At 44.6% G+C, this 16285-nt stretch overlaps 1 protein-coding gene across 2 annotated transcripts in view; it reads right to left on the bottom strand.

Moving 5' to 3' along the window:
• The window catches only part of GRIN2C (glutamate ionotropic receptor NMDA type subunit 2C), a 288017-nt gene that overhangs the window by 165552 nt on the left and 106180 nt on the right, over window positions 1-16285 (bottom strand). For both annotated transcript variants that reach the window (XM_040331716.1, XM_040331715.1), the window contains exon 7: window positions 7394-7547. In XM_040331716.1, coding sequence (XP_040187650.1) covers window positions 7394-7547 — 154 coding nt within the window. The remainder of the gene's footprint in view (window positions 1-7393; window positions 7548-16285) is intronic.

Here is a 16285-nt window from a genome sequence, read left to right as displayed (position 1 = left end):
TCCTTCATAGATGTCGCCCAACGTATAGGGGCTCCAGGCTTTTGACTAAATGAAGACCGCAATCTAAGGGTTAAGCTGCCGATCGGGACAGACGAATACAGGGATTGATCACCCCACCTCTGTGGTGAGTATCTACATATTATGTATTTACCACTATACAGAAATTCAATCTGTCTAGATTGGCAATTAGTCCTATGTCGGCTTCCTGACGTCAACAAAGAGGCAGGTAGTTTTTTATATCTCGCCTGGGGCTGTTTTAACGAACCTGCTATCGGATTTCTACTGACTGATACTGATATTTGTGTGTTTTTGTATTGTTCCTGTCTGCTGTCTTTTAAATTTGCAAAGTCAGCAAGTTGGAAGTTGTTGCAAAATGTACGCTGACCCAGGAGGTAAAAGGTCGTTTGCCCCGGGAAGATGTGTAGGTTGCCCAGAAGGCGTTTAACGCTTTACAGGGCAGGGGAACTTTGCAACAAATGTCTTTTTTTTTAAGACGGGTGTCTCAGGGTTAATGGTTAACCCATGAGGGTGAATCTCAGCTGTTGATGCTTTTGCAACTTGAAAGATAGCAAGAATGTTTTGTTCTCATGTTTTGTGTGTTCTGAAATTACACGTACATTTCCTCCCGGCAGAGTAAGGGGGAGGATAAATTCCTGTGTATAAGAAATGTTAATTCCTGAATAGATAGGAATTCTCTGTGGTAGCATGAGATGCAAGGAATCAGCAAGGAAAGGGTTAAAGAACTTGAAAGTGAAACGCACTAGAAGCGGACAGAATGTTATGTTAGTATTATTAATGAGGTTTGTTGGATGTGAAACAAGAACATTGTGAAGAGGAGAGAAGGTAGTGAAAACAGTTAAAAAGTTATCCGAAGTAACTAAAAGTTTGTGAATTGGAAGACTGCCAGACTGCCAGATTGCTGCCAATGAGTGGTGTATGTTGATAAAAAGGAACGCAAAGTAATTCTATGTGATAAAAGCTTAGTGCAAGTGTCAGAATCTTGGTTTTGTGCTGCTAGAACATTGTATGAAGAAGCGAAGACAGATGGAGATTGTTTTGTATATGTTTACCACAAATTTGATGTGCCGAACCCCCCGCCCTATGGAATTTGGAACAAAGGGGGGAGGGACAACCCTGCCCTCTCAAGTACAACCAACTGTGACAACTTCCTGTGGCAGCCATCTTAGTGCACTTCCTCCCGGCGGCCATCTTAGCGAACCCACATCATCATTTCCTGCCCAGTGCACTTCCTGCAGGTGGCCATCTTGGTACACCCAGAAGGCCTAACCAATGCATATACCCAGTTCTCCCTGTTTTAAACCAGTATGGCTCCTACCACACTCCTGTCTTCTCCAATACAGAAGTGTCACCTTCACAAGCCGGATATATTAAATGATGGAGAGGCGTAGAGTGGGAAGATCAACAACAGGCAGCGAGGCCATCCGCTGATTTAACCCCCAATCCAGCTCCAGACTCACAATTCGGAGAGAATATCAAACGTATGCTGCCAACCGTAAAGAACAATGCCCCCTTGTCAGCCCCCGCCCCAACACCAGTCTCGGTTGCCAGAAGGGGCACCTGTGATATATGTCACTTTTACCCCAACACAAGCAGCGGCCCTAGTGACAAGTCCACCTGACCCAGAGAAACATGCCCTTCTACTGCAGGATGGTGCAAATACAAGAAACATATTCAGCTGCTTGGAGAGATTTGATCAGTTTATGCCAAATTAAAGCAGGACATGTTTTTGTGGCCGGTCATGCAAGCGGCCTTCAATGATGCCCGCCTGAAAAGTGCCACTTCCTGTTCCTCAGGTGTGGAGTTCTGTGCCCAACTCCACGAATGGGAAAAGGAGAAATTGACGGATCAGACCACCACCAACCAAGATATTACCCAAGATGAAAATGAAGTCTGTGGAGAAGTATGATACCAGACTCGTACAAGCCTTTGATGATATGGGCTTCTCTCGCCATGAAAGGGCGCACACACACACACACGTCATCATCTGTTTTTGTCTCAGGGTTCAGAGAGGATACCAGAAAATGCCTGATGGTGACTCGCCCCGAATACTGCTCTATGTAGATGTCCAAACTACTGTTGGTGGCCAGAGGTATAGAAAATCAACGCCCCTCATGGTGGCCCATGATGAAGAGAATGTAGAGCCCCAAGACATCCCAGACAAGACTGACCCCCGTGAAGGACAACGCGGACATCAGCAACCACCACCACGCCCCAACTCTCACTAGGGACTGGGCAAACCTGTGTCACCCCTTATGAAAGAGTCCTCTACCTGTCCCATGAATTTGCTCGGAGCTGATATGCTGTCCAGACTACAGGCCTCAATCATTTTCACGCCTGAAGGAGGAGTACAGCTACATACTCCCTTATCCCCAGAAGACTCATCTGCCTTGTGTTCTCTGCCTCGCATGATGATACTTCATGAAGCAATACCTCCAAGTACAATACCACAAGACATACTTGACAGAATCCCTACGTGCCTATGGTCCACGGGACCGAGAGACATTGGTCATTTGAAAGTGCCACCAGTTTTGGTCAAGCTCATTGCCCCGGAAACCACAATACCCCTTGAAGCCAGCTCAATCCACAGCCATCTCAAAACAGGTCGAGACACTTGTGTCCAATGGAGCTCTGATACCCTGTACTTCTGAATGCAATACACCCTTGTTCCCAGTGAAGAAACGAACCCCAAGAGGAGAACCAGAGAAATACAGAATGATCCAAGACCTCCGAGCAGTTAATGAAGCCACAGTGTTGAACACCCCAATTGTGCCAAATCTTCAAGCCAGTTTGCCAAAGCTATAACTTTAATACTTGATACATGGCAAAAGAACACCCTACAGTGACTCTTCTCATATATGTGGACAACCTTCTTCTCTGCACAGATGGCCAACCCACTGCAGAAGAAAATTCAGAAAGTCTACTATGCTACCTTGGGGAACGAGGCTGTAAGGCCTCCAAAGCCAAAATACAGTGGTGTTCCAAGACATATCACCTCGGACCAAGTGGCTGCTATCCAGGACATTCCCCAACTACCGGCCACTAAACAACTGCATGCTTTTCTTGGGCTCATATCTTACTGCAGGGCGTGGATCCCTGATGCATCGATCCTCATGCAACCACTCTATGATGCTCTCAAGTCTGTGCCGTCTAACCTGTCAAACAAAGCCCTGGACAATTTCTTTCTTCTGAAGCAAGCAATATCTACAGCTCCTGCTTTGGGCCTCCCAGATTATGGAATACCCTTAAAGCTGTTTGTGTCGGAAAGACAAGGCCACGCAACAGGGGTCCTAGCTCAACCACATGGAGGCCGGACTAGACCCATTGGGTACTATTCATCCCGCTTAGACCCCGTGGCTAGGGGTGGCCCTTCCTGCTTAACAGCTGTCTTTGCTGCCCAAGCACTACTGGACAAAACTTCAGACCTAGTTGTAACACACCCCCTGCTTCTTCTGGCACAGCGTGTCATTGCTGCCATCTTGAATCAGGTGCAACCCCTACACCTGTACACTGCTGACATCTTCGGGTGCAAATCTCCTCCTCCTTCCAGAAAAGTTAACCCTCTGAAGATGTCTCACTCTCAACCCGGCCACCCTTCTGCTGTTTTTCGAGGGGGGAAAGATGGAAAAGATGAAGAAGGGATCGGAGAAGGTGAAGAAAAAGACCCCTGTACTGTTCAGTGAGTGAAACTCCTCTGGAAAACCCTGACTACATACTTTTTGTGGATGGCTCCAGATATGCGGACGAAGGAGGCAAGTACCACACAGGTTATGCTGTGACCTCAGAATTTGAAATTCTACAATCAGGAGCATTACCTCCAACTGTATCTGCTCAGGAAGCGGAGCTCCATGCCCTCACTACAGTGTGTCAGAAAGTAAAAGAGCCAACATTTTCACAGACTCAAGGTGTGCCCTGTGAGTGGCCCATGACTTCAGTATCATCTGGAGGGCTACAGGATTTCTGACAGCGGCCGAAACACTGGTGAAACACAGCCCAGCCATCAAGGAGTTAATCGATACACTACTCCTGCCTGACCAAGTGGCTGTCTTGAAGGTTAAAGTACATGGCAAACTGAATTCTTAAGAAGCCAGAGGGAACCACCTAGCGGATATAGCTGCCAATCAAGCAGCGAAAGACCAACGAAAAACGGCTGAAGTGGCCGAAGAGGAGAGTGAATCTTTAGCGCAGATGCCTTTGGAAGTCCGTGTGCCATCTGACAGGCTATACCTAGCCTCTATGCAAAATGCAGCTCTCACAGAAGAACATTTGGAATGGATCAATAAAGGAGCAGAATATGATGGACATGTCCTCTGGTTAGCTAGAAGCCTACGCTGTAACAAACATGACAGCCAAGACCACGGCTAGGAAACTACTGAGTGAGCTAGTATGTAGATGTGGGGTTCCAGAGGTGATAGAGAGCGATCAGGGCCCAGCCTTTACAGCAACACTTACAAAAGAGATTTGGGCAGCACTGGGAGTTCAGTTAGCTCCACAACCCCCATACCACCCTCAAAGTAGTGGGAAGGTAGAAAGGATGAATGGGACTCTAGAGGACAGGATGTTAAAGATGGTCCAAGAGACTAACATGAGTTGGCCAGACAGTTTGCCCATTGCCCTGTTCAGTGTCAGACACACCCCCGGGGAAACATGCTCTGTCCCCTAATGAAATTCTGTTTGGTTCAGCCCCCAGACTTGGCTTCCCACAGTAGTTGCAGTTACAATCTGATGTGTTTTGCTATGTCACATGTTTGTTTCATTAACTAATATCCATTCTCGAGTGTTTTCTCCCATTCCAGATCCTGAATTAGATACAGGAACATGCCAACTACTGCCTGGAGATTGGGTGCTAGTAAAGAAGTTTGTGAGGATCTCTTGAGCCAGGATATGATGGTTTGTTCCAAGTTTTGCTGACCACAGCCACCTCAGTCAAACTGGCTGTGAAGAACATCTGGTTACACACTTCCCACTGCAAGAAAGCTCCACCCCCTAAGGGAAAGATCCCGCCCACTTAGTGCGGACTATACCGCATATGCTTTTTTCTGTTTGGTCCAAGGGGGGGCTCAGCAGGTAGCCATTACACAAAATGACAAGTTATTCACCACATTCTAGTATAACGCTTCAAACACACATGTGGCCACCTTTATCTTTGATTACTGTAACATAGTCTCCTGTCCTCCAGTTCCCTGGCAATGTAACTTATACCGTGACACACCCAGTCACAGGAGGAAGCGAGCAGCTCCCTCCGGAAGCTTTGACCTTCATGTTTACATAGATGCCATAGGGGTCTCAAGGGGGGTTCCTGATCAATTCAAAGCCAGGGACCAGGTAAATGCTGTATTTTGCCCTTTGTAAAGAAGTTAATGAGCAAGGCTGCAGATAACAGAACACCTACATTTCTCCACCAAGAAGAAGAGGATCCCCTTTATGAAGGAAGAGGATAAACCTTTTACTCCTTTACAGTCACTCCCCGTCCATAATTTCACAGTCCTATAGTGATTTAGGGAAAGGATAGGGAACCCAGTGGTGCGACCTGGGTACAGCTGCAGCGAACATCCTCACCACTAGAGGCTCTGGAGAAAACCTGCTGGACCTTAGACTCCGTGCCCTGGGGAATTTTGGGTCCTTTAGTTTGAGGGACAGATAGAAAATAGCCATTTTAGGGGGGTCTGTGAAGGAATGCAATGAGCATAATGATAAATTAGAAAATGTCTATTCTCTATGCATCTTTAATATAAAGTCTATATTGCTTTTTCATGTATACTACTGCTATGATCCTTCCTCACTCAAATCAGCTCCTGATAGCACCCCCTTCCCAAACATGGCGCATACCCTCTACTACCACACAGCCCTTAGGAATGCGGAGGTGAAGACACGTCAGAGGGCCGGCTAAGATCAACACCCAATCTTGTACCTTGACCAATTAGATGCGCTTTCTTGTTCACATTAACATAATAGTGACGTATCATATTGTAATAGAGCTTTGTCTTGTCTATAATAAACACAGATAATGGTGTGCTTCTACTGAGACAGATGTGTCAGTGACTCATTCCTAGCCATGCATGGTGATCTGAAATATGTGATTTGGAACAGCAGTAGAAAACCATGTTGACCCCTTTGAGGTCAAGAGATCCTTCATAAAGGTTCTTCACACCTTGGATGTGGACCATGCTATTAGGTGTTACCTAAAGTCGACTGCTTAAATTTGTCAATCGGATTCCCCTTTGTGCTACCTGAAGTCCCAAGGAAGGGTTACAAAGCTTCCAAATCTACCATCTCTCAATGGATCCGTCAGCTTATTTCTTAATCCTATGGTCTTAAATTTCCACCAGTTTTGGTAACAAGTCATTCTACCAGGAGTGTCAATGCATCCTGGGTTTTTTGTCATCAGGCTTTGGCAGTTGAAGTTTGTAAAGCTGAACCTGGTCTTTAGTTCATACTTTTACAAAGTATTACCAAGTGGATGTTCAAGCCGATGAGGACTTTTTACAGGATGCTGCGTTAGTCTCTAACCCGATCTAGTTTATTTGTTTATGGCCTGTTGGCTTGTTGTTGTGTTGCTTCCCCTCATATTCAGTGCTTTGGGATATCCCTATCATAATGAAGACACCCTATGGCATTTTCGGTTTACCTCTAAAATCCTTTTGATGGACTACATCACAAGACACAGAGAAAGAGAAGCCTTGCCTACTTGGGAAGTGTTATGCCTAGGAGCAGATTCCCTGTCTTTTCTGCCAGTGTCCAGTCATCTGAAGATGGCAGCATAATCTATCATAATGGAGAGAAGGATACCCTGTGTCCTGTGATGTACTTTAAGAAAATACTTTTACTGGTAAACTAAAAATGCCATTATTCCTTCATCAATATACTGAAAACACAAAAAAGTCTGAAGCTATATTTTAAATATATTAATGTTTTACAACCTCAGCATTTTTAGAAATCAGTAATGTTGATCCAGGGAATCATGAACATTCATTTATACACTATTTAAAAGAAAACAGATATTGGGGAAAAAACACCATAGTTGGTAAATCATGGCAAAAAAAAAGACCTGCAAACCATCTCAATAGAATGCATAGTGGAAAGACCTCGCTGCTCCAGGTGAGACAGATAACCTGATGGGATCTACAAAAGCCTGCCCCGTAAGCAATATCAGGATAAAAAGTAATGGATGCACATCATGAAGTTCCAATTGCCGTTTATTATAGAACCATCTATGTTACATCATGGGACACCAACAGAAAGTTTTGCTAGATGCGTTTCACACAGTGATATTGTGCTTAATTGTTAGGAATCAATGGAATGCATACCTTCAATGAAAGACTAAAGTGTAATATTTTTCAGGGAATACACGAGAGTTAAATTCTGTTTATCTCACCCAAGAAGGCTGAGGGAGACACAGTTCCATTGCTTCGTGATACCAGGACACTGATTCCGGTTTCTACAAAGGGAACTGAAAAATCCACAATCTCTGAACGCTCCTCATTTATAGTGAGTGATCCGATAGCTATATGAGCACGCTGGTAATATACCTGCAGAATTGTGTAAAGAGAAATAAGGAAAAGAAAATGTAAAAAGGCAAAAGGAGTATACAATCTTGAGACATCAGAAAAGTTGGGTAACATATGAAGTATTTCATATAAACCAAAAGCAACAAAAACATATAATACCCACTCCCTAAGAAAACAAAACTTGAAAAGTGGGAGGGGAGTGGAGGAGAACTTGCCTTTGAAGTTTCACTTTGGCCTGGTTCACACCTATGCATTTTTTGGTGCATTTTCAGTTTTGCAGAAACACACTACAATCCATTTAACATGGTTTCCTATGGGTCACTTTCACATCTATGCATTTTATGGAAATGGCCAGGGACTTTTTTCTGGTTTTTGATTCCATAGACATCAATGGATCAAAAATGTATATTGAAAAATGCAAAATGCACCTGGAATATGCATGAACTGCAACCTGCATAGGTGTAAACCAGGTCTAAATCTCCTCTTCTCCCACATTTGGCATTTTTGTTTTGTTTTAGGGAGTGGGTACCTCGTTTTGACAGATACCCACTCCCACTTCTCAAATCGCTTAGGAGATAGAAGTGGAGGTTCAACCCCGTGACTGACACAAATGCGGGGAGCCAGCTGTGAAGCCACAAGGGGTCAGAACCAGCTTTCCACAGTACAAATGGCAGCACTGGGGACCGAAGACTGGTGATGAACTGGCCCAGGTGAGGACAACACTGGATCCCTTGGCAGGTAAGTGTCTTTTTATTAACTTTTTATTAAAGTGGTTGATAACCCACTTCTGCTAAATTGTCTTATCCCCTCTGTACCACAACTGTCCCTGTCCCTGTGTAATGTAAAAAATCTGGCGATCTGTACCTACGGTATATAAGCTTGGTTCCCGATACTTGTCAGCTATATTTTCTCTTTGGCTCACAGTTCCAGTGGGTGGGGCCAAGCACTCCCGCTGACGTCAGCTGGAGAGGAGGGAGAGAGGAGAGAGAGAGCCGACAGTGAGCTGAACGCCGGGAGCCACGATTATATAGGTACAGATTGGCAGATTTTTTACATTAGACAGGCACAGGGACACTTGTTATTATGGTACAAAAGAGACAAGACAATTTAGTAGAAGTTATGAGAGCAGCAGGAGCGGGGGGGGGGGGGGGGGGGTTGGCGCTGGTACAAGCAGACAGGCAAGGGGAGGGGGCGGAGGACAGAAGAGACATAGACACAGGAAAGCAGGCCTGTGGATGACAGAATCACATAAAGGGACTACGGTGTCAGGGCTCAGCAGCCCTGATTATCGTGGTCAGTTTGCAGAGGGGAGGGTATAGCCAGACATGATCAGCCAGGTATTTCAGGTGTTACAGGGGGCCAAATTACGCAGCACAAGCACTGTGCTGTTTAATATGCTTTAAGGGAACGGGATATGTTTTTTTTGGGGGGGGGGGATAACAAATGCTTTTACTTAATTTATTTTTACGTACTGAAAATCTCTTTAATCTGAAATCATTTAACTAGATAGTAATCTTGTTTAATATGGCAGTTGCTTATGCAAGGGTAGGCACAAGGAAAAAAATACCTTTGCAGTAAACCCTCCCCTCACATTGCAAGGGTTAAATGATAATAAATTCTAGTGGTAGAGTAATAAACTGTAAATCTTACCTTACTCTTTGCACTGACAGGCTCACTCCATCAGTGTGACTGGTTCCCCAAATGTGCCTCTCTAAGGCACTTTAGTCTGTGGTTTATCATCTTACATATAATGCAGATCTAGCAGTCCTGCATTGTATGTAGAGTTGCCACCTCATCCCTTTAAAACGGATTACATATGAATTACACAGGTTCTGTGGCTAATTAAGGTGGTAATTAAACTCACTTGGTGCCTTATCCGCATTAAATTAGCCTCAGAAGAACCTCTGTAATTCATATGTTTTAGGGTTTAAAGGGATGAGGTGGCAACCCTAATTGTATGTGATGACCGTGAGGGACCAGCAATAGTAGAGTGCTAGAGCCTTCCAGAGTGTGGAATATAGTAAGTAACAGAGCTTCTTTCTCTACCTCCTAGAGCAGGGGTGTTGAATTCAAATTCACAAAGGTCCGATCAAGAAAATGTTCTTCCAGCAGAAGTCCGCATCGCATGTTTGTGCGATGACTCAGGTCCTTCACATCACAGCCCCCCTCCTTTATTTGTATAATCCTGTTCTTATGCCGCGTACACACCATCACTTTATGTGATGAAAAAAAACGTAATTTTCTGTAAAATAAAAAACAACGTTTTTGAAACTTAAATTTTCAAAAACGACGTTGCCTACACACCATTGTTTTTTCACAATGCTCTAGCAAAGCAAGATTAAGTTCACCACTTTTTTCCATTGAAGCTCGCTTCATAACTAGCTTCTGGGCATGCGAGAGTTTAAAAACGTTGTTTTAAACGTCGTTTTTTGCTACACACGGTCAATTTCTGTGAAACAAAAAACGATGTTTTGAAAAACGACACATAAAATTGAAGCATGCTTCAATTTTTTTTTCGTTTTTCACAAGACATAAATCAACGTTTTCCCCCACACACAGTCATTTAAATTGACGTTTTTAAAAATGACGTTTTTTTTCATCACATAAAGTGATGGTGTGTACGCGGCATTGCATCCGCAGTCCCCTTTTTGTATCACAGTTCCACCTTCACATCACAGTTTCTCCTTCACGACCCCCCTGTTCTGAACCCCCTTTACAGTGGTGTCGTCTGCCCCCTTCCTTTCACCCCCCCCCCTAGTGATGTCCTCTATCCCCCCTTCACATCACAGCCCCCTGCAGCTCTGGCCCCCCTTTACATCCCAGCACCCTGAAGCTCTAGCTCCGCCTTATCACAGCTCCCTGTAGCTCTGGTCTCCCTTCACATCACAGCCCTCTGCAGCCCTGGCCTCCCTTCTCATCACAGCACCCTGCAGCTCTGACCCCCCTTATTATCACAGCCCCACAGACACAGCAACACTAGATGGAGGGCAGGACCGGGAGCTGGCAAAGTTATTTTTTCATATTTAATAAGCTGGTAATTGGTTGCTACGACCACCCAGCATTATATCAACCAATCACCTGCTGGTAAATCTGGAAACTTTAATTGTGCAGCTCCCGCCCTCCAACTAGTGCCCCTGCGTCTCCAGCTCTGTGTGCAGAAATCTTCCTACTGTTCACCGCCCTGCTGTAATCGTGGCAGCAGCAGAGGCAGGGAGGCAGAATCGGCTCATAAATGGTGGGACTGTGGCGATCAGGACAGGACTGTGACTTGGTCCAGATCCTGACCGCGGTCCACCATTTAGTGATGCCTGCCCTAGAATTAACAAGCATGTAACCTTTGCAATGTGGGAAAGTGGGGGCACATTTCAAGGGTTTTTTTCTATCATGAAATCTTTTTTTTTTTCTTTAAATATGTGTGATTGATGTTAGACTAACAAAGGAAAATATGGCGAATCCCCCAAAGTGGGGCTTTTGAGGCAACAGTAGTTAAAGTAGTCAAAGTTAGTACAAAAATATTATTATTTAATAATCAACAAAAAGTATACATATATGACATAATGGTTTAAAAACAACACATAAGGGAGTGTAAGTTGAAAAAAGGAGAGAGTCCACAATACAAATACAGGGCCCTACACGTTTCGATTTCCCTTCTTCAGGGGCCAAGGTATGTATGGAGTCAAAGTGTATTTAACAACTTTTCTAGAAAAAATAAACAAAATAACATATATGTTGAAAATGGTAACATACAATGGAGAAAAATAGCAATATACATATCAAAGGGCACAAATAAAAAAGCATCATACCACCCAGGACGTTTATGCAACCTTGCACACCCCTTGATGGGACATCGCAGGCAGGACGCAGAAAAAACCTCAGGTGGTGAAGAAAGGAGTGGAGACTGGCATCCTGTATTGAACCGCAATGAAGCAAGACCTTTGGCCGAAAGTGTCACAGCGTAAAAAATTATTATTTTATTTTACCTGTCCCTAAGATAAAAAGACAGGATAATATGGTAGGTACTAGACAATAAATACAAAAACATGGCTCATGGAAAACTGAACCAAAAAACTATATATAAGGAACACAGCATACCTGTGATGGAGGGTGAGTATTATATAATGGCCAGAGAGGTCAGTAGAGAGCTCAATAGCTGGAGGTATAAGATAAAAATAAAAATAATTAGGGACATGGTAAGCTGTAGGGAAGCATGGTAAAGGAATGGGGGAAGGGGACTGAAGAGCTTGCTGGGAATAGTCCAGGGAGGGGAGTACTTACAATGGAAGGTTCCCAGTCAATATGAAGTAAGCTGCTGACACCACTGCCGTCCGCAATGTCTGACATTGTGGGGCGGCAGGCAGCTTTAAATAGGAGAGCACCAGGGAGGGCCGTGTGTAGTGGGAGGCATCAGTCACTGACCTGGTGAGTTACAATAGCTCTATGTGAGAAAGGGGCGGTAACGTAATGACGCAATTGTGTCCTGTGTGTGAAGAGAGAGGGCGGATATTACACCTTATCCTCTCAATTGAGCCCACACTTGCGGCGTCGCGGCTTAACGCAACGTAATGACGCAATTGCGTCATGTGTGTGGTAAGCAGGGCGGAGAGAGAGGGCGGATATTACACCCTATCCTCTCACTGGCGCCCACACTTACGGCGTCGCGACGTGAACTACGTCAGTGCGCCGAAAAGGACAAGGAAGTCGTGTCATGTGACTGAGAGAATCACATGACCATAAGGCTAGAGATAAACTGAGTAGCAAGGATGGGGCAAGGCAGTGTGACGCAGAAAGCGTCACAGATGCAGGCACAGGGGGAAGTGTCAGTATGGAAGGTGAATTTATTAAGGGAAGCAAACAATAAGGGGAAATGCCATGATAAGGGCATACCAGGTACACAGGATATTATGAGTGTCGATTATATATAGAGATATGGGTATCATTAAAACTAGACAGTTAACCGATTCTTAAAGGGACAAAGACGTTTAGACATAACAAAGCATAATTATGAAGAATATATGGACACAGGGGCCGCAAAAGGTCCAGGGACAAAAAGGAAAACCAGGGGCATCAGAGATATCCCCTGTGTGATCCATGTCCCTGTTTTAGGCGCATATATAGACCCATGGTCAATGACACCCGGGGGTGCATGGGGACCAGGTCTGGAGAAGCCGTCTCCCAAAGGGAGGGGGGGATGGCTTACGTGCGCCTAGCTAAAAAACGACAACAGAGGAATGCCTAGAAACCTTTCTGAGCCTGGAAGAGAGGTCCCAGGGGGTATGCAAAGGATACAGGGACATGGTGATAGATACAAGGTTCACTTTGTATATAGTACCAATGATTAGAAGAATATCAAAGGAAAAGAGTGGCAAACAGAAACATAATAATAGCAAACAATTGAGAAGATATTTTGCAGATAAATCCCCATAGTACACATTAGTCTTTTTCACATCCCCCGGAGGAAAAACCCTCCAAAAAGGGCCTGAAGCTGATCTGCTCATTGAGGCCGGGTGGAAGATTGGCCTCTAACTCTGCAATCCAGCGGGTTTCATGCTGTAGCAGGATCTTATTCCAATCCCCACCTCTGGGGCTTGGATGAATCCTGTCAAGGATTAGAAATTTAACCCCAGGGAAGTGTCCATCGTGTTGGAGCAGAATGTGATGCCCTAGTGGTAAGTCTGGGTTAGCAGTACGCATGGCGTGCAAATGCCGAGAAGCTTGCTTGAAAAATGGTAATTTGGTTTTACCCACGTAGAACCTGTTGCATTGGCACGTAAGTAAATATACTACACCAAGGGTCTTACAATTGGTGAAGTGTCTAGGTCTGTAGGGCCGACCGTTGGGTAGAACAATTTGTCACTCTGTGTTGATGTAACGACAGATAGAGCATCCCCCACACGTATAGGTACCCTTCCTTTTACAAGGATCCTTCCTGAAACTGTCCTTAAACTCACTAGCCACAAGGTGGTCTTTAAGTGAACAAGCCCGTCGATAGGTTATCGCGGGCTCTTTGGGTACAAAGGGGCCAAGTTGGGGGTCGAAGGAGAGTAAATGCCAGAATCGTTTTAAAATCCCTCTCGTTTGTTGAATGTTGAGTATGATACTTCGTGATTAATCTGGTAACATCACTGCCATCAGGGGACTTCTTCCCTGACTGGACCAATAGGTGTGACCTAAGATGTCCATTGGCTCGTTGGAACGATTTTTTGAGGCTTTTCTTCGAGTAACCCCTTTGTAGTAGCCTGTCTCTTAATCCTGCTGCCTCCAGTAAAAAATATTCCTGGGTGGAGCAATTACGCCTGAGGCGCAGATATTGGCTATATGGTATTGATCCTATCAAGGATGTAGGGTGTGCACTGGTGGCGTGTAGTATCGTGTTACCTGCTGTGGGTTTTCTGAAGAGCCTTGTTGATAGACACCCATCGGGATTCTTAAACATGGTAACATCAAGAAAAGCAATTTGAGAGTTACTCGAGGTCACTGTAAACTTCAGATTCAGATCATTACAGTTCATGATAGACATAAATGACTCGAGCTCATCGATGGATCCCTCCCAGATCATCAGGACATCATCTATGTATCGAAACCATCCAGATACAAGATGAATAAAAGGTTCTACCGGGGTACTGGTCAAGAATAGTTTCTCCCACTCCCCCAGGTACAGGTTGGCATACGATGGGGCACACGAGGTCCCCATCGCAACCCCCTGCACCTGGAGGAAGTGGGAGCCATCAAAGGAAAAGACACCGTGATAGAGTATAAATTCCAGGGCCATAATGAGGAATTCCCCAAGCTTCCGGTCAACCCGAAAGATGGGAAAAAGAACATTCCTTACAGCAGCCAATCCTAAAAGGTGTGGAATAGAACTGTAGAGAGCCTCTACATCAATGGCTACCAGTAGTGCTCCTGGAGATACGTTGAGGTGCTCAATTTTGTTTAAAAGATGGATGGTGTCCTTAATATAAGATGAAAGGTGCATTACAAAGGGTTTCAGATGGGAGTCGACAAAGATACTAAGATTCTCCGTCAGGGCGCCACTGCCTGATACAATGGGTATCAGGCAATGGGTATCAGGCAAGATCCTTGTGGACTTTAGGTAGGCAATAAAAGGTTGGAATTTTAGGGTATTTGGTACGAATGAACTCCCATATATCATGGTTCACTGCGCCCTGGGAGAATGCTCCATCTACTAGAGCATAGAACTCGGTTTCGAATTTTATGATGGTAGACTTTGGAATGGGAACATACCAGTCCCTGTTGGAAAGGATTTTTAAACACATAGCCTTATATTGATCGTTTGTTTGAATCACGATGTTGCCCCCCTTATCGGAGGGCTTGATGGTAAGTGAATGGCAATCTTTAAGTTTGTCTAGTGCAGGGATAAGCAATTAGCGGACCTCCAGATGTTGCCAAACTACAAGTCCCATGAGGCATAGCGAGACTCTGACAGCATCAAGCATGACACCCAGAGGCAGAGGCATGATGGGACTTGTAGTTTGGCAACAGCTGGAGGTCCGCTAATTGCTTATCCCTGGTCTAGTGCCTCGTTTAATTGGTGAGTAAGTTGTCTAGTGTTACGTGGTTTACCTAATTTCTTGATCTCCGCTGTGGTAAGTGCTACAAAGGCAGCTAGGTTTGAATTCGTTTGTAATGGAGGAAACCTGTCAGATTTGTTTTTCAATGTGTTTGATGATCGTTCAGACACTGTAGTTGGAATAGATTCGGACATAAGGACTTCTATGTCCGATATGTCATTAGAGTCTGAGAGGTCTACCTCATCACAGAGTGATAAAAGTAAATCCATATCTTCCTTGTGCTGTTGAGCACTAATATGGGAGAATTCTATTTTGGGTTTGGAGTATAGACTCTTGAGTAGCAACTTCCTAGCGAACAAGTGAATGTCCTTTATGATTTCAAAAGTATCTAGGGGTGCTACCGGACAAAACGTAAGGCCCTTAGTTAATAGGGTCTTTTCATCAATGGAGAGTTCATAATTAGAAAGATTTATTATATCAAGACCAGCATTGGAAGTAGATTCATCATCGATTTTTTTGAAAGGGTATAAGTGTCCTGCCGTGTATGGGGGACTTGAGGAAAAAAAAACATGTCGGTGATCTCTTTGATTGTAGGTCTTAGCCCTTCATGGGTAAGTTGGGTACTAGGTTGTTGGGAGGTCGAAAACACAGAGAACAGACCAGTTGTCTGGGCTGGGGAATTACTCTGTTGATTGGATCTGTCAGAGTCAGCGAGGATATTGGTAGATCCTGGCTGTTGGACTATGCGTTTCTTGATGGTATTGTCATCCTTGTCCGACAGTGCTCGCTTAGGCTTTGCATTTCTGTTTCTAGAGGAGTTTTGTGTAGGGGCATTGTTGGGGACATTCGATGTCTAAACGTCTTTGTCCCTTTAAGAATCGGTTAACTGTCTAGTTTTAATGATACCCATATCTCTATATATAATCGACACTCATAATATCCTGTGTACCTGGTATGCCCTTATCATGGCATTTCCCCTTATTGTTTGCTTCCCTTAATAAATTCACCTTCCATACTGACACTTCCCCCTGTGCCTGCATATCTGTAATATCCGCCCTCTCTCTCCGCCCTGCTTACCACACACATGACGCAATTGCGTCATTACGTTGCGTTAAGCCGCGACGCCGCAAGTGTTGGCTCAATTGAGAGGATAGGGTGTAATATCCGCCCCCTCTCTCCACACACAGGACGCAATTGCGTCATTACGTTACCGCCCCTTTCTCACATAGA

The sequence above is a fragment of the Rana temporaria genome, chromosome 12 (assembly GCF_905171775.1).
Source record: "Rana temporaria chromosome 12, aRanTem1.1, whole genome shotgun sequence".
Classification (NCBI taxonomy): Eukaryota; Metazoa; Chordata; class Amphibia; order Anura; family Ranidae; genus Rana; species Rana temporaria.
Note: the sequence above shows the minus strand (reverse complement) of the source record. Positions and strands in the feature narration are given on the sequence as shown.